The 17,926-nt window shown below is 45.9% G+C and overlaps 2 protein-coding genes across 4 annotated transcripts in view; both read right to left on the bottom strand.

Moving 5' to 3' along the window:
- WDR89 (WD repeat domain 89) overlaps positions 1-17,926 on the bottom strand; it is a 132,708-nt gene that overhangs the window by 75,742 nt on the left and 39,040 nt on the right. The window contains exon 1 of one of the 3 annotated variants that reach the window (XM_068254267.1): positions 5,295-5,315. The exons of 1 other annotated variant lie outside the window; for it this stretch is intronic. The gene's annotated coding sequence lies outside the window, so the exon portion shown is untranslated. Of the gene's footprint in view, positions 1-1,168; positions 1,240-5,294; positions 5,316-17,926 lie in introns of those variants that run through there. One more of the 3 variants, XM_068254266.1, reaches the window with a different exon arrangement.
- Positions 1,349-17,926, bottom strand: part of SGPP1 (sphingosine-1-phosphate phosphatase 1) — a 56,226-nt gene continuing 39,648 nt past the window's right edge. Inside the window, exons 2-3 of the mRNA XM_068254263.1 lie at positions 5,295-5,384; positions 1,349-1,901 (exon numbers count right to left, since the gene is read on the bottom strand). Coding sequence (XP_068110364.1) covers positions 1,350-1,901; positions 5,295-5,384 — 642 coding nt within the window. The 3' untranslated portion in view covers position 1,349. The remainder of the gene's footprint in view (positions 1,902-5,294; positions 5,385-17,926) is intronic.

The raw sequence follows: 17,926 nt of genomic DNA, 5'->3' as shown, positions 1-17,926 counted from the left end.
TGATGCTTATCTTTACATCACAGTATACATGGCGATTGTGGGTTTTAGCAAAAGAAAGGCACAGTTATCAAGCAGTTTAATACAGTACCTGAATCTAAAAAGAAAGAATGGTTAAAAAAAGCTTTAAAGGGAACCTTAACTGAATGAAGGGTAAAGAGTTTAAATTACCTGGGGCTATTACCAACCCCCTGCACAAGTCCTGTGCCCTCGGAGCCGCTCTGGAATCCTCCGGTCCCCCGCTGTCACTTAGTTTCGTTTTTGACGACTCACCAGTCGGCCGGCCACCATGCGTATTATTGGACACATTCCCTACTGCAATTAGCGCTGTTGCGGACTGCAACGCGTACAAAGATATGCGTTGCCACATATCTATGCGTGCGGAATGCGGCAACGTGTATTTTTGTACGCGTTGCGGTCCGCAACAGCGCTAATTGCAGTAGGGAATGCGTCCAATAATATGCACGGCGGCCGGCCGACTGGTGAGTCATCAAAAACGAAACTAAGTGACAGCGGGGGACCGGAGGATTCCAGAGCGGCTCTGAGGGCACAGGACTGCTGCAGGGGGCTGGTAATAGCCCCAGGTAAGTGAAAAACTTTACCCCCGTTCAGTTAAGGTTCCCTTTAAAGGAGTACTGTGGGGGGGGAGGGGGGGAACTTACCTGGGACTTCTAATGGTCCCCCGCAGACGTCCTGTGCCTGCGCAGCCACTTCCCAATGCTCCGGTCCCCCACCTCTGGTTCACTTCTGGAATTTCTGTCTTTCAAGTCGGAAAACAAGTGAGCCTGCGCAGCCGTGCCCTCGCTCCCACTGATGTCACTAGGAGTGTATTGCGAAGGCCCAGTAAGGTCTGCGCAGTACGATCCTGGTGTCTCAGTGGGATCGAGGACACAGCCGCGCAGGCGCAGTGGTTTTCTGACTTTAAAGTCGGAAATTCCAGAAGTGAACCGGAGGCGGGGCCGGAGCATCTGTGAGTGGCTGCGCCAACACAGGATGTCTGCGGGGGACCATTAGAAGCCCCAGGTAAGTTCAACTCTTTTTCCCTCTACCCCCCTACAGTAGTCCTTTAAAACCAAACAAACGTGTACACAAAGCTTTAGATTAGCTGCAATTAGGATGAAAACCAAATGGACCATTTTATAGCTCCGATTGGCCCGGTAAAGTAGTTTACCTGCCCAATGATGGAATTGATAAATTGGAAGAGGGTTAAATGACCTTCAGAGCTTTCCACAAAATAAAAAAAACAAAACACTGCAATTAAGTATGAGAGCAATAGATAAATCTCCGAGCAACTTGTGGCTTTCCTTTCAGAGAGTTCCTCTTGTGTCGCCCTCACTGGTGCGATTCCACCATCAATGGAGTCCCAAACATGTAAACAAGAAAGGGACAAGGCATGTGACTGAAAATCCAACCATGCCATAGGTCAGATATCTGTATGGGAGTTCCACCTCCATCTGTTGCCTTGCCTTTCGGATATCGTCACAAGGAATGCCAAAGACCTTGCAAGCCAATGGGATGGTGACCATCTTCATCACGGCTCTGACCGGCAGTAGGACAGCCAATCCAAGGAAGACCCGTAACAAGGCAATTCCAACTAGGTTCACAGTGATATCCGGAATGATAAAAGGCATTGAAGCGAGAGGTGGGTCTTTCATGAGACCCAGCATGTAATTGGCATGGGAACCGCAGGCCACTCCCACCCCACAGCCGAGGATCTGCGCCGTGTCTCCGCGGGAGGTGCTCCACGTGTCCAGCGTAAAGGAGAAGATGCCCAGGGCTAAGTGCAGGCTGATGATGATGAGGGGCGAATATTGGTAAGTCATGTTGAAATTGTCAATAAGGTCCAGAGCAGGTAGGAAGACGATTAAAATGACAATTGCATAAAGAACACCAGCTATAACATCCTGAGGAAAGAAGAATTAAAAAATAATATAAACGCCAAGCAAAACAGTCTATCAAAAAGAGTTGAAGCTCACACATACAACCTACTCCTCCCTCCTCAGGAAGCATACCTACGAAATGGCCGCTGGGAGATTTGGGCGCAGGGTAAAGCCGATAAGCGTCTCACCCTGCTCCTGCACAAGTCCCGGCGGCGTTAATTACTATTCCCGCTCCAGGCCGTCATGGATAGTGGGGAAAGACGTAATTCAGCTTACAGCTACTATTGCTGGCGGACAAATTACAGCATTTTTGTAGTTATTTGCATGTGGATACAAGCGCTGCCATTTGGCTGCATTAAACTGCAGCCGAAAAGGCACTAGTAGTCAGAAGGAGGGGCTTAACTACCAAGCATGCAGGTCAGCCGTCGGCCTCAAAGAGGCCTTAGGAGACGAGGTAGGTAATGGGCTCTGCCATATATCCCAATGTTAGTTGCAGTACCCAGTAAGTAATTTGGGTGCCGGCTCATAGCCAGTAAGGGAATACGTGCAAAAAGGTATGGGGGGTTGTTAGGGGTAGGGTTAGAGTTAGGATTTTGCTAGGAAGGAGGGTTAGTGTTAGGAGTAGGCAGGAGGAAGGGTTAGTGTTAGGAGTAGGCGGGGGAGGGTTAATGTTAGGAGTAGGCAGGGGGAAGGGTGTTAGGAGTAGGCAGGAGGAAGGGTTATTGTTAGGAGTAGGCGGGGGAGGGTTAATGTTAGGAGTAGGCAGGGGGAAGGGTTAATGTTAGGAGTAGGCAGGGGGAAGAGAATGTTAGGAGTAGGCAGGGGAAATGGTCAGTGTTAGGAGTGGGGGGTTAGTGTTAGGAGTAGGCGGGGAAATGGTTATTGTTAGGAGTAGGCAGGGGGGAAGGCTTAGTGTTAGGAGTAGGCAGGGGGAAGGCTTAGTGTTAGGAGTAGGCAGGGGGAAGGCTTAGTGTTAGGAGTAGGCAGGGGGAAGGCTTAGTGTTAGGAGTAGGCAGGGGAGAAGGGTTAGTGTTAGGAGTAGGCAGGGGAGAAGGGTTAGTGTTAGGAGTAGGCAGGGGAGAAGGGTTAGTGTTAGGAGTAGGCAGGGGGAAGAGAATGTTAGGAGTAGGCAGGGGAAATGGTCAGTGTTAGGAGTGGGGGGTTAGTGTTAGGAGTGGGGGGTTAGTGTTAGGAGTAGGCGGGGAAATGGTTATTGTTAGGAGTAGGCAGGGGGGAAGGGTTAGTGTTAGGAGTAGGCAGGGGAGAAGGGTTAGTGTTAGGAGTAGGCAGGGGAGAAGGGTTAGTGTTAGGAGTAGGCAGGGGAGAAGGGTTAGTGTTAGGAGTAGGCGGGGGAAATGGCTAGTATTAGGAGTAGGCAGGGGGAAGGGTTAATGTTAGGTGTAGGCGGGGGGGCAGGGGGCGGTGTTCGTGTGGACAGTAGGTTTGCTTAAATATTAGCAGAATACTGCCAAAATTCTAACTGCTTCACTAGGCACCCAAATTACCGGACGACTTTCTTATTTACGCCTTAGGAGCACCCTATAAATTAAATATACAGCTTAACACTGGTGTTGCGTAATGTAGCCAACTCTGATCCAATTCTGCATTTAGCAAATGTGTATTTCTTTAGCTATCAAGAGATGAATATTTAACTATATTAAACAATGTAAGGTATATTCAGAGAACTTGCACTAGCACATTCAGTTCTGGGCTTAATCTGGCTAATGTTTAGCTGGAGGACACAGTACTGTGTCTGGCTGCTAACCCAAAAAAAGAAAGCGTGGGCAGGCTGTGGAAACACACCTGCACCTAATGGTGACAAAGCTGACAGCAAACCTGGCTACAAACAATTAACCAAAAGCAGTACAGCCTTTACAAAATAAAATGCATTTATATTTGTGTCAATGAACGACCACTTACATTTCCACCTCTGCAGATGATGCGTGCTACTTTATGTGCAATGCTGTGAGTTAAAGGGATCCTGAAGGCAATGGAAAAAAGTAGTTTCACTTACCTGGGGCTTTTACCAGATCCCCTGCAGCAGTCTTGTTCCCTCGCCGGTCCTCAATGATCCTCCGCTTCCCCCGCTGCGAGTCGGTTTGGTTTGGTCGGTGGGCCACTGCCCCTGCGCAGGGCGCTATTGCAGACGGAAATGCGAAGGAGGATATGCGTGGACAGAGCTGCGCAGGAGCAGTAGCCCCCCCAACTCCGAGTTGGCAAAAATGAAACTAACCCACAGCGGGAGACCATAGCATCGGGGAGTGGCTGTGCAGGCATAGGGTGGCTGCAGGGGGCTGGTAGAAGACCCAGGTAAGTGAAACTCATTTTTTTCCCTTGCCTTTAGGATTCAAGACCGGACAATTTACCAAACAGAACATAAGGAGATTGTTTATGTACACACCTTTGATGGATGTCGGGACCCAATCCCCTTGGGCAACATCGATGGGCCAGGATGCACAGATGTTTCAGCTGTGTAGCAGACGACGCGCTGTGTTGCTACGCAGGGAGGCAGAGGGACGACAGAGTGCCATGTGTGACGTCACATGGTGGGCGGGGCAGCGGCGTGAACAATGCAATCGGCCATTGCTGGGGCGAGTTGATTCGCTCACGGGTTGGGGACCGCTGTACACGCCTGGTTATTGGCTGAAGCGGTTGTTATCGGCAACCTCAGCTGACTTTAGTCATGCGTGCAAGTCTTAAAGTGATGTTCAGGAATTTTTGCTACATTAGGAAATCTATTTATCACTGTAGCATATACCATGTTGGCAATTGTCACACACACACACACACACACACACACACACACACACACACACACACACACACACACACACACACACACACACACACACACACACACACGGGATTGGTACTCAATCCTTCAGGCCACAGGCTGTGCAGATGCATCTGTAGCCTGTAGGCTACCAACATGTCCTGTTACTATGTGGGGGAGGGGAGCTCAGCGCTCAATGGACATGGAGTGGGCAGGGCAAGTATGAGAAAAATGCCCTCAGCTGAATCAATGCACCAGTCTGATCAACCGCCGAGGCATAGACTATCTCTATGATCTCTCAGATCATAATCTGATGAGACTGGGATCTATCTGATTGAATCCTTACACACACTACACATAGGTTTCTAATATATTTCAGCAAAAAAAAAAATGTATTAAAAAAATATCTATGGAACTGCAGCACTGCACTGTTCGATGCAGTGCTGCACTATGGGCCATCGATCTGCCAAACTATTTTTAGTCTGGTACAATTGACCAATTTGATTGATTGGGCTGGCAATGGGAGGAGTCATTTTCTAGCAGATGTGATTAAATCAGACGTAAATAGCACAGTGCATAATGATGCGGTAAGTCTGGCACATTAATACAATTTAGTAACCAGTGGCTGCTGGTATTTGGCTTACCAAAATGGAATGCATTCCCATATAAATACGACTAAGGCACACCAAGGAACACCAGCCCAGAGCGAACAGCAGCCCAAATATAAACGGATACTTGAGAGAGAGAGAGAGAGAGAGAAAGAAGGGAAAACATTAACATGATAACATTTGCAAATAATATCCATACAGATATCAATTCTGTCCACGTGTTTAAATGAGTCATGAAGCAAAATGTGCTGCTCCTTGATCTACTTACCCGTGGCTTCCTCCAGCCCCTTGCAGCCGACAATCAGCTCCGCTCCCAGCTGGCATGAGGTCCCCGCCGGTGTAGAGGCCGACCTCCTCAACTGCGCAAGCGCCGCTGTCAATGAAGTCCATGTTGTCCGCTGTAGTTCTGCCCCTGCGCAGTGCACTGCGGACAACGTGGACTTGATCGACAACGGCGCAGTAAAGACGACCTTGAGGTCGACCTCTGCACCAGCAGGGACCCCAGGTCAGCGGCTGCGAGCGGCGATGCAGAGAGGGACACGTCGGCTGCAAGGAAGCCCCGGGTACGTACAGTGGTGTGAAAAACTATTTGCCCCCTTCCTGATTTCTTATTCTTTTGCATGTTTGTCACACTTAATGTTTCTGCTCATCAAAAACCGTTAACTAATATTCAAAGATAACATAATTGAACACAAAATGCAGTTTTAAATGATGGTTTTTATTATTTAGTGAGAAAAATAACTCAAAACCTACATGGCCCTGTGTGAAAAAGAAATTGCCCCCTGAACCTAATAACTGGTTGGGCCACCCTTAGCAGCAATAACTGCAATCAAGCGTTTGCGATAACTTGCAACGAGTCTTTTATATCGCTCTGGAGGAATTTTGGCCCACTCATCTTTGCAGAATTGTTGTAATTCAGCTTTATTTGAGGGTTTTCTAGCATGAACCGCCTTTTTAAAGAGTAACTGTCAGGCTGCAAAAGCTAATTTAAACCTCTATTCTCCTGTGTTAAACAGTTTAGAAGGAAGCCAAAAAGGCAATACTGCAGTTAAAAATCTCTCTTACTTTAGATGTTTGCTGACAGCAAGGCTCCGTATTCCCAGGCTCCTAAGGAGGACGCAAGCCGAATAACAGATACTGCAAAGCATTCTGGGGCCCTCCCCTGGCTGCTAGTGAGGCTCAAGTTACAACAGCATGTAACAGTCTAGCTCACAGCACTGATAAATCTCGGGGCAGAGTATACTGCATGAGCCCGCTATTGTTCCTAGCCACATGGCTAATTAATATTCACTGCACAGTAGTGTTATTCATTACCAGCGTTTGTGAGAGTGGAATCATCAGGAAGCAGGCAGGACATGACGACACATTTGGCTTCATAGGAGACAAACATGGAACCTGCCATGAGCTGCCAGGAGCATCATTCTCTGCAAATACTATATAAAAATTCTGTGAAGTACAAACATGGACAGTGAAATGCATATGTAATGTAAGTACAGCCAATCTTTAGCTACTGATATATGTGTTTATTTTCTCTGAGACCTTATACCTAACAGCTCCTCTTTAAGGTCATGCCACAACATCTCAATAGGATTCAGGTCAGGACTTTGACTAGGCCACTCCAAAGTCTTCATTTTGTTTTTCTTCAGCCATTCAGAGGTGAATTTGCTGGTGTGTTTTGGGTCATTGTCCTGCTGCAGCACCCAAGATCGCTTCAGCTTGAGTTGACGAACAGATGGCCGGACATTCTCCTTCAGGATTTTTTGGTAGACAGTAGAATTCATGGTTCCATCTATCACAGCAAGCCTTCCAGGTCCTGAAGCCGCAAAACAACCCCAGACCATCACACTACCACCATATTTTATTGTTGGTATGATGTTCTTTTGCTGAAATGCTGTGTTACTTCTATGCCAGATGTAACGGGACACGCACCTTCCAAAAAGTTCAACTTTTGTCTCGGCGGTCCACAAGGTATTTTCCCACAAGTCTTGGCAATCATTGAGATTTTTTTTAGCAAAATTGAGACAAGCCTTCATGTTCTTTTTGCTTAAAAGTGGTTTGCGCCTTGGATATCTGCCATGCAGGCCGTTTTCGCCCAGTCTCTTTCTTATGGTGGAGTTGTGAACACTGACCTTAATTGAGGCAAGTGAGGCCTGCAGTTCTTTAAATGTTGTCCTGGGGCCTTTCTCGGATGAGTTTTCTCTGCGCTCTTGGGGTAATTTTGGTCGGCCAGCCACTCCTGGGAAGGTTCATCACTGTTCCATGTTTTTGCCATTTGTGGATAATGGCTCTCACTGTGGTTCGCTGGAGTCCCAAAGCTTTAGAAATGGCTTTATAACCTTTACCAGACTGATAGATCTCAATTACAGTACTTTTGTTCTCATTTGTTCCTGAATTTCTTTGGATCTTGGCATGATGTCTAGCTTTTGGTCTACTTCTCTGTGTCAGATAGCTCCTATTTAAGTGATTTCTTGATTGAAACAGGTGTGGCAGTAATCAGGCCTGGGGGTGACTACAGAAATTGAACTCAGGTGTGATAAACCACAGTTAAGTTATTTTTTAACAAGGGGGGCAATCACTTTTTCACACAGGGCCATGTAGGTTTTGAGTTTTTTTTCCCTCACTAAATAATAAAAACCATCATTTAAAACTGCATTATGTGTTCAATTATGTTATCTTTGACTAATAGTTAACGGTTTTTGATGAGCAGAAACATTTAAGTATGACAAACATGCAAAAGAATAAGAAATCAGGAAGGGGGCAAATAGTTTTTCACACCACTGTATATCATGGGCAGCACATTTTGCTTGATAACTCCTTTAAAGGACACCTGAAGTGAGAGAGATATGGAGGCTTTCATATTCATTTCCCGGTACTTCGCTCTGTAGGGGAGGGCCTCTGGATCCTAATGATGCTTCCCCCATCTCACTCCGCTGGTTCGATCCAGCACTGGCAGCCCCGAACGCAGAGCCACAATAATATTTACGTGGCCAGCCTCATGCAGGCCTACTAGCGGCTCTAAGCTCAGGCAGAAATAGCCGAGCCCGATTGGGTCCACTCTGCGCAGGTACGAGCCGCCTGTGTAGTAGAGCGGGACTAATTCGCGCTTGGCTATTTCCACCGAAGAGCTGCTAGTGGGTCTGCAGGGCTCCCGATAAGTGGATCTTCGGGGGTCCCAGCGCTGGATCCCCTCTGCTGAGGAGGAAGAGGGGAAACCTCTTTAGGATCCAGATACTTCCCCCCCCCCCCTCCTTAAGCCGAAGGGAACTTTTTTCACGACAGGTACACTTTAAAGTGTACCAGATACCAAGGTATAGTAAAAATCTATACTTACCCGGGGCTTCCTCCTGCCCCATGAACATGTGCAAATCCCACGCTCTTCCATTCAGCCCTGGTAACTTGCTCAGTTGCAGTGGACCCGGACTGACATCACTGAGCCAATACCAGGGCTGATCGCTGCTGAACGGCAGACCGCCGGAGGATAGTGTGGGACTCACGTGTTTATGGGGCGGGAGCAAGTCCAGGGTAAGTATCGATTTTTGCTGCTATACCTTGATCTCTGGTTTCCTTTAAGTACATTATGAGAGTGTCAGCAGTACTACTCGGTTGCATAAGTAGACAAAAGGTCATTTTGAAATCTTGTAACCTTATCAAGAAGCCTTCCTGTAACCAGCACAGACCGATCAGCACTTCTTTGTGTTTCCTCCTTGCCTCAGATATAATGTGTAGGCTGAAAAGGTTTAAAGGGAAATTCCACCATCTCTCCCCAACAAAACAGCCATTTCATTCAGCTCTATGAATTTCTAGGATTTGTGGCACACATTTGTTTTTATCTTATTGCCTTTCTTCTTACAGGTTAATATAAAGCAGCCATCCCATATAGTCTATGACAGACCCTAGCAGACAGAAGTATCGGCGTTTGCTGCAATTAGTGCAGGTGTTGAACATTCATAACAATGGTTTGTACTCTGTGCAGCAACCGGTAATTACTCATGCAGAAAGGGAGAAGTTTAAATCACCACTATTGCGAAAAACCACAAAATTAAAAATACATGTAAACAAAGGCAAATAAGACGTACGTTTTTTTCTGGTAAAATGAGCCGCAAATCACTTTTCTCCTATGTTGCTGTCAGTTACTGTATGTAGTACAAATTGGTCAAAACCAAAAGATTTTGGTCTAGTCCATCTCCTCATAGGGAATTCTCAGGGTTTTATTTTTTAGAAGCACTCAGTAAATGGCAGCTGCTCTGTCCAACTGCCAAAAAAGTGTGCAGCGAGCAGGGAAGCTGGCCAGCATCATTGCATACATACTTTTCAGGGAATGGCTTTATGAAGAATAAGGGCCTTTCTGAGTAACCCCCATGAGGGGATGGACTAGTCCAAAACCTGTGGGTTTTTTCAGATTTCTACTACTTACTGTAAGTGACAGCAACATAGGAAAAAAGCAATTTATGAGTCATTTTACTCTGGAAGAAACACTTTTTATTTGTAAAAGTTTACACATTTTAAATTTTACAATTTTTGTGATAGTGGCCCTTTAAAGGCAATCTTTTTTTTTCGCAAGTGTGGTTGCCAGGGTTGCAAAGTAGTGCAATCCACACAAATGGTAACCTAAGTTAGAGTAGGTCGAACATACCTAATGATAGAAAGTTATAAAACTCATGCAGCCAAAAATCCTACAAAGGACTTTAGGTATAAGATAAGGTATTAGATTTGTTGGCTATTTTCTATCATGGTTTGTATTTAGATACAGCTTGCTTGGCAGTTGGAAAAAGCCGTTCTTTAGTTCACACAATGCACTGAGGTTCGCAGACAGTAAACTGTCAGAACCATGGTCATGACATCACACTGTGGGAGGAGTTTCACCATAATATCAACTGTACACTCCCCCCCCCCCCCCCCCCTGATGTTCTATTTGATAAAAAGGTAGATTTCTCATGGAAATGTGGATATCAGCTACTGACTGGGATAAAGTTCAATCATGGGTTTAAAGTGGACCTGAGACGGGACGATTACTACAAAAACCACACATGCCTGGGGCTTACTCCACCCCCCTCCGGCCTGAACGCTCCCATGCTCTCCTCTTCTGAATCTCAGTTTTGCCCATAACTGGCCCTGGTTTATCCTCCAGTCAGTGCAGGCGAAGTCTGGGCAGGCGTGCTCCCATCTCATTCTGCGCCTGCGTAGTCCGCTCCCGGCAATGTGAATGCAGCAGGAGCGCACAGTTGGCCTCAGACCGGAGGACTTTCTGGGGCTAATTGTGGGTGAACGGAGAGGCAGAAGAAGAGGATGTGGGAACGATCAGGCCGGAGGAAGCCCCAGGCATGTGTTTTCTTTATAATTCCCCATCTTAGGTTCCCTTTAAGCTTCTCTTTAAAGTGTACAGGCGGTTTCCAAAGTCTTGTGCACAACTGCTCCCCTACTACCCGCACTAGTTAAATTGATCACCTTTAAAGAGACACTGAAGCGAAAAAAAATTATGATATAATGTTTTGTATGTGTAGTACAGCTATGAAATAAAACATTAGGAGCAGACATAAGTCTAATACTGTTTCCAGTACAGGAAGAGTTAAGAAACTCCAGTTATCTATGCAAAAGAGCCATTGAGCTCCACGACTTTCAAAGTCTCAGAGAGCTCTGTCTTCTGAAGGTTGTTATCTCAACTGTCAGTCACTGTATTGTTTTTTTTTTTTCTTTTGCAGAAGACCAGTCAAAAGTTCACTGGCCTGCTCTGTAAAATCATTTAGAATGCTGAGTAGTTTGTAAACTGCAAATATTAGAGAATGATGCAATGTTATAAAAAAAACAAATGGGTCTCGCACGAGGCTGCCCCTGTAGAGAATCTGTGGCCCGGATGCATGGGCGGGAGATCTGACCAGCTGGATCATCCGAGCACATGGCGACATTATTGTTCTGCTACTTACCCCAACCACTCCATTGTGCTGTAGTACCTCCACCTCCTCTGGTAGACCGCATTACTAGGTTTTACATAGCTATTTTGGTTGAAAAAAGACATACGTCCATCGAGTTCAACCAGTTTAATACCACATTCTGAATGAAAGTATATAATTGAATTTGGTAATTTTTTTATTACCCTGTAATCAGCTGACATTTACTAAGCATTTAAGGCCTCTTTCACAGTGGGACGTCAAAGTCGCACGTTAAAACATTTAACACAGAATAACTCACTACAACGAAAAAAAATCAATGCCCCATTCACAGTGCACACGTTGCGTTGGTGTCTAACGCTGCACGTAAAGTGAAAGTGCTGCATGCTTCTGCGTTATACACGTTATTAGCTGCGTTGGACTGTTTGCACATGCTCAGTAATGACTTGCAAACATACTTTTCATTGCCTGTATGTTCTACTGTATGCGACTGTAACGGGGAATTAAGTTGCGTTGCAGCTTTTTTTGGGGCATTGCATTGTAATTTGCGTTGCGACTTTAACGTTGCATCAAAACGCAACGTCCTACTGTGAAAGAGGCCTTAGGGCCTTTCCACTAGGGTGGTTTCGGCGGCGATTCTGCAGTTTCCCCCGCACATGATTCGCACAGGGAAACTCTGCCATAGGGGATGACTGGGCCGCGGAGTAATCGCTTGCGGGATCGATTCGCCCGGAACCCCCCGCAGAATTCGCCGCGGAGGCTGCGAATCCGCCTGCGATCCCGCCCACCCGCTCAGTGCGGCGTGCGTCTGCGAGACGCACGCCGCACTAGTGGAGACGAGCCCTTAAAGGAGTTATTGGGCAAAAAAAATATTTAAAAATGCAGGAACATTAACACGTTTTTACGCGTTAGTGGTTCAATGCGTACATTTTTACGCGTTAAACCACTAACGCGTTAAAGGAATACTTAAGGGAAAAAAAAAAATGACATTTACTCACCCGGGGCATCCCTCAGCCCCCTGAAGGTGGATGGTGCCCTCGCAGCCCCGCTCCGATCGTCCTGTCCCCGCCGGCGGCTACTTCCGGGTTCGGCGACAGCCGCTGACAGGCTGGGAACGCGGCTGATTTTCCGCGTTCCCACTCGCTATATGCTGCTATAGCGTATATAGCTACGCTATAGCAGCATATAGCGAGTGGGAACGCGGAAAATCAGCCGCGTTCCCAGCCTGTCGGCGGCTGTCGCCGAACCCGGAAGTAGCCGCCGGCGGGGACAGGACGATCGGAGCGGGGCTGTGAGGGCACCATCCAGCTTCAGGGAGCTGAGGGATGCCCCGGGTGAGTACATGTCATTTTTTTTTTCCCTTAAGTATTCCTTTAAAGTGTGTGTGTGTTAATGTTCCTGCAACAGCGGGAATGCGTAGAAAATGTACGCAATGAGGCCCGCCGACCCTGAGGTCGGCAAAAACTAAAGTAGCTGACGGAGGCGGACCAGAGCAGCAGTGAGTGACTACTTGGGCACAGGATGGCTGCATGGGGCTAGTAAAAGCCCCAGGTAAGTAGGTAAGTGAAACACTTTTTTTTTTTTTGCCTGATAATTCCTTTAAGGTTTACAGTGCACAGGTTGGAGAGAGAGGAAAAAAAAAAGGACACAGTCATAGTGGTATACTGTTAACCTAAAGTTAAAAGCTTTGAGCAAGGATGTTGCAATTTATTGGGTAACAGACTGTAAAAGCAAGCTTTGGAAATGTTCCAAATCTGAGTACCTGTAATCAGTATGGAAGTCTAAAGAATGCATTTTACATATTACACAATATTGCAATGCTGCATTACAGTGTATTGCAATAGACCAAAAATGTCATTCTTCTACAAAGCTTTTTGCTTCAAAGTGATTCAGGCACAGTAGCGGTGATTGAATTGTCCATTTTATCGCCACATTAATTAGCATAAACTTAAAATTTGCTTTAACGCAGAATTTTTTGCATCTCACTAACCATCCCTACCTGCTACTGCTGGAAAAATGTAAAGCTAGGTACCCACAAGCTATGCAAAACAGAAGTTTGGCACATCATTACATTCCAGCGGTTCTAGAGGTGTGTTTAGCTATCAGGGACAGGGCTGGATTTACCATAAGGTACGTGCCTACAGGCGCCTGATGATAGAAAGGCAGCTTACTCTGCTCCTCAAGTGCCTCCTTCCCTCTGAGCAGTGTGTAAATCAGAGGCTACTCACACGACTCAGCATTCTCCTGATAAAACCCCCCTTCAGTCGGGAACAACCTAAAGGACACCCGAAGCGATAGACTAATGAAATAAACGATTGTATATATCTTCCTTCTCCTAAAAATGACTTTTTAAGATATTCCAGTTTTATTTTATGTTTAAATCTACTTTTAAGTTTTAAGTGTTTTATTGTTTTTGCTCAATGAGACAATCATTGAAGTATGCCAGAGCTTAAATCTATTAACTATTGACCCTTTTTACCGCTTTCTTGCTCTCAGAAGCCATTTTCTGCTAGGAAAGTGTTTTATAGTTGTATTTCTTATCAGTGAGGGTCACACTGTAGTCACTTCCTGTTTGGGTCAGGACTGAGTCAGCCACTTACATGCCTGATATTTAACTCTTTCAGGCAGAGAAAGAAAAAAAAAGGAACACAGCATAGTTATTTGTGTGCTTGGTACTGTACATACCCATGTCTATCTCATGTCACACGTCACTTTGGGAATTCTTTAATACGGAGGGTACCTCTGGCTACCTAATACTAAGGGGCACCTGTAGCTGCCTATGACAGGCGAAGTAAGTAAGGCAAAGTCTAGGGTGCGAGGACATCTGTGCCTACAGGCTCTTGTGATGTAAATCTGAGCCAGATAAGGGGCAACTAAGGATGATTTGCATATTCAGCCATGATGCATTGTGGGAAACCTCATATACTCACTCCAACCTAAATACTCGCAAAGTCCTTCTGTTTAAGAAGGCAAACTTCTGTTGTGCATAGTATTTGGTCTCTTTCAGCTCCTTACACACTCCGAGGAGTTATGGTTCATTATGAGCTTGCTGGGCAATCTATCAATCCAGTAATGAAATGCAAAATCAGTCTTTGTTTAAAGTAATTCTGAAGCAAAATTAAAAACAAAACACAGATACTTACCTAAGGAAAGGGAAGGCTCTGTGTCCTATAAAGCTTTCCCATTACTCCACGGTCCCCTCGTTGCCCCGCAAGGCTTTCCCATTCAAAGTTCTCGCCGCGGGAGACTTAGGAAATCTTCAGGAGCCCAAGTCCTTCCAAAGACAGGCGGCTCTGCACTGTGCATGCATGAGTGAGCACGCTTGCACAGTGCGGGCAGCCTGTCTATGGGAGCCTGAGTGTTTTCCCGGAGCCCAGCCAAAGCAGAAGAGAGCAGTCTATGAGGGATGGGTCGTAGACTGCTAATGGGGGAACGTGGGTACCATGAGGAGATCGGGAAGGCTCTATAGTACTTCGAGCCTTCACTCTCCTTAAGCTGGGTACACACGATACAGTTTTCTGTCAGATGGACCGATCCATTAGATAATTTACAACTGGAATCCGATCGATTTTGCGATAGATTCTGGGTACTTTGACGTCTGCGCATGATGCAATTTCTTATCAGATCACTGGACGATCTAATGGGAAAACTGTACCGTGCGTATGAGGCTTTAAGTAAGCATTTGTTTTTGTTTTTAATCTCGCTTCAGACTCCCTTTAACCATTTCCGGACCAGCAGTCTCTGCCCCCTTATGGACCAGAGACTGCTGGTACAGCAAAGCGGCGGAAAACAGAGCTTACCAAAAAATGTTTGCGCAGTCCCGCCGCTCTCGCCAGTCACCCCGCTCACTCATCGCCGCAGGCACCTCTCTGCCATCGCTATGACGGCAGAGCGCTGTGCGCTGGTCAGGAGCCGCTTTCATTGGCTCCTGACCCTGTCAATCAATGAAAGCCAAAGGGATTAGCTTACAGTAATGACAGGGCCAGGAGCCAATGAAAACGGCTCCTGACCGGGACACAGATCTGCCGTCAGACGGCAGAGCGAGTGATTTGCGGCGGGGAGAAAGCAGCGCGATCGGCGGGAGTGGGGAAACCACTCGGCGACAGGTTTTGAAGTCTACGTCCTGTCAGATCCGCACTGCCACATGCAGGACATTTCAACTGCGTCGGTCCTGGAATGGTTAAAGAAACTGTTATAACATCCTGTCTTGTCATTAAAACTGGAATTCTGAAGACTTTCTGCTCAGACAACAATAGTGATTAGAAATCATTGGTGCTGACAGAGATGTGGAATTCGGCGCTTATTTGTAGGGCAGCCAAGTATTGGTGCGTCAGCTCTCTGTCCTGTGAGCTGTGATCACACTGTGATTCCAGCGACACGACATGTAAACGTCTTACTCTGAAAACGTTTTAAACCTATACAGACTCATCAGTGTTATTCCAAACTAGATTGCATGAGCTAGTTAATAAAAATTAAGTACATTATGTTAAAATGATCCCTTAACTAGGTTTCCTGTACAAAAGATTGATCACTAGAGCTGGGTTTACAAAGCAATTACTGTGGTAATAGAGGTCACTAATAATTTATAAAGCCTTTCATCATGTGGATACACACCATGGCACACAATCTGCTCTTTAATGCTACGATCAAAGCATTCAGACAACTTCAAGGCAATCTGTCAAGCTAAACTAATCATAGAATGCTAATGCCTAACAGACCTCAACCAGGCGCCCCTAAATCCTGGAGTATACAATGTGGCAGCATCACTGTCCTATACCCATAAATCTACTGCATAACGGGGTACCAGAGGCTTACAGGAGGGACTCTAGGGTGCTTCCCTAGTTAGATTAAAGGGACACTATCAATTAACATGTTTTTTCAATTATTATTATTATTATTATTGATTTATAAAGCGCCAACATATTCCGTGGCGCTGTACAAAGTAAGAAACAAACATGGGGTACATAATAATACAGACAATGGTGTACACCAATATACAAGATACATAATTAGTGACAAAATACAAAGAATGATACAAAATACAAATTATAGAATTGGTAATGACAGTGATAAAATTAACATGATGAATAAAATGTATAATGGTTACCAAGACACAAAAGGGGGAGAGAGCCCTGCCCTTGCGAGCTTACAATCTAAAGGGAATGGGGGGAAACAAGAGGAGGGGTAGTATGCAGCAAATATATAGAGGCTTTGTGTTTTAGGATACCTAGTAGGAGTGCAATTTGGTCTTAGTACAAAGGGAAGTGGCCTAAGGTAGAGCATATGCTTGTCGGAACAAGTGTGTTTTTAGAGAGCGTTTAAAGGTAGCAAAGGTTGGCGAGTGACGGATGTGTTGTGGGAGGGCATTCCAGAGGAGGGGTGAAGCGCGTGCGAAGTCTTGTAAACGTGAATGTGAGGAGTTGATTCTAGAGGAGGACAACAGAAGATCATGTGCCGATCTGAGATTGCGATTGGGTTTGTATCTGGAGATTAATGAGGATATGTACCGGGGGGGAGAGATCGTGGAGAGCTTTGTAGGTTAGGGTTAGGAGTTTGAACTGAATCCTCTGGTTAATTGGCAGCCAGTGAAGAGCTTGACAAAGAGGGTCGGCAGAGGAAGATCGAGAAGAGAGATGAATGAGACGAGCAGCTGAGTTCAGTACTGACTGGAGCGGGGCCAGTTTGTTAGACGGTAGTCCACAAAGTAGTACGTTGCAGTAGTCCAGACGAGAAATTATGAGAGCATGTATTAACATTTTAGTTGTGTCTTGAGTGAGAAAGGGACGGATGCGAGATATGTTTTTGAGTTGGAGATGGCAGGAGCTGGTTATGGAGTGAACATGAGGAATAAAAGAGAGAGATGAATCGAATATCACCCCCAAGCACCGAGCTTTGGGAACTGAAGTTATGGGAGTGTTATTAACATTTATTGTTACTTCAGGCAGGGAGGTGGACAGAGACGGTGGAAAAATTATTAGTTCCGTTTTACTCATGTTAAGTTTTAGGAAGCGAGAGGACATGAAGGAGGATATAGCAGACAAGCAGTCAGGAACATGTTTAAGGAGGGAGTTAAGGTCTGGGGCAGAGAGGTACAGTTGTGTATCGTCTGCATAGAGGTGGTATTGAAACCCGAATGAGTTGATTAAATCACCAAGACCATGCATGTAGATGGAAAAGAGGAGGGGACCAAGGACAGAGCCTTGGGGAACCCCGACAGACAAAGCATGAGGAGAAGAGATCTGATCTGAGTAGGAGACTGTGAAGGACATTCCAGAGAGGTAGGAAGATAACCATGTGAGAGCAAGGCCCTTTATTCCGACATTTGAAAGTATTTGTAGGAGTAAGGTGTGGTCGACAGTATCAAATGCTGATGACAGGTCAAGAAGGATGAGTATGGAAAATTGACCTTTGGATTTGGCTGTAAGAAGGTCATTGGCCACTTTGGTAAGGGCTGTTTCCGTGGAGTGGTTAGAGCGAAAGCCAGACTGGAACTGATCAAGTAGGGAGTTAGCAGATAAATAATGGCTTAATTCTGCATGTATATGGCGTTCAAGTAGTTTGGATGCAAATGGGAGAAGTGACACTGGGCGGTAGTTGGCAAGTGTGGTAGGATCTAGAGAGGGTTTTTTAAGTAGTGGTGTCACAACAGCTTTTTTGAGTGGGGACGGAAAGATGCCAGTAGAGAGGGAGAGGTTAAATAGCGTTGTTAGTGCAGGCAAGAGAGATGAGGATAGCTGCGGAATGAAATGGGAGGGAATAAGATCCAAAGAACAGGTGGTTAGA

This window comes from Hyperolius riggenbachi, chromosome 9, assembly GCF_040937935.1.
Source record: "Hyperolius riggenbachi isolate aHypRig1 chromosome 9, aHypRig1.pri, whole genome shotgun sequence".
In the NCBI taxonomy this organism is placed as follows: Eukaryota; Metazoa; Chordata; class Amphibia; order Anura; family Hyperoliidae; genus Hyperolius; species Hyperolius riggenbachi.
Note: the sequence above shows the minus strand (reverse complement) of the source record. Positions and strands in the feature narration are given on the sequence as shown.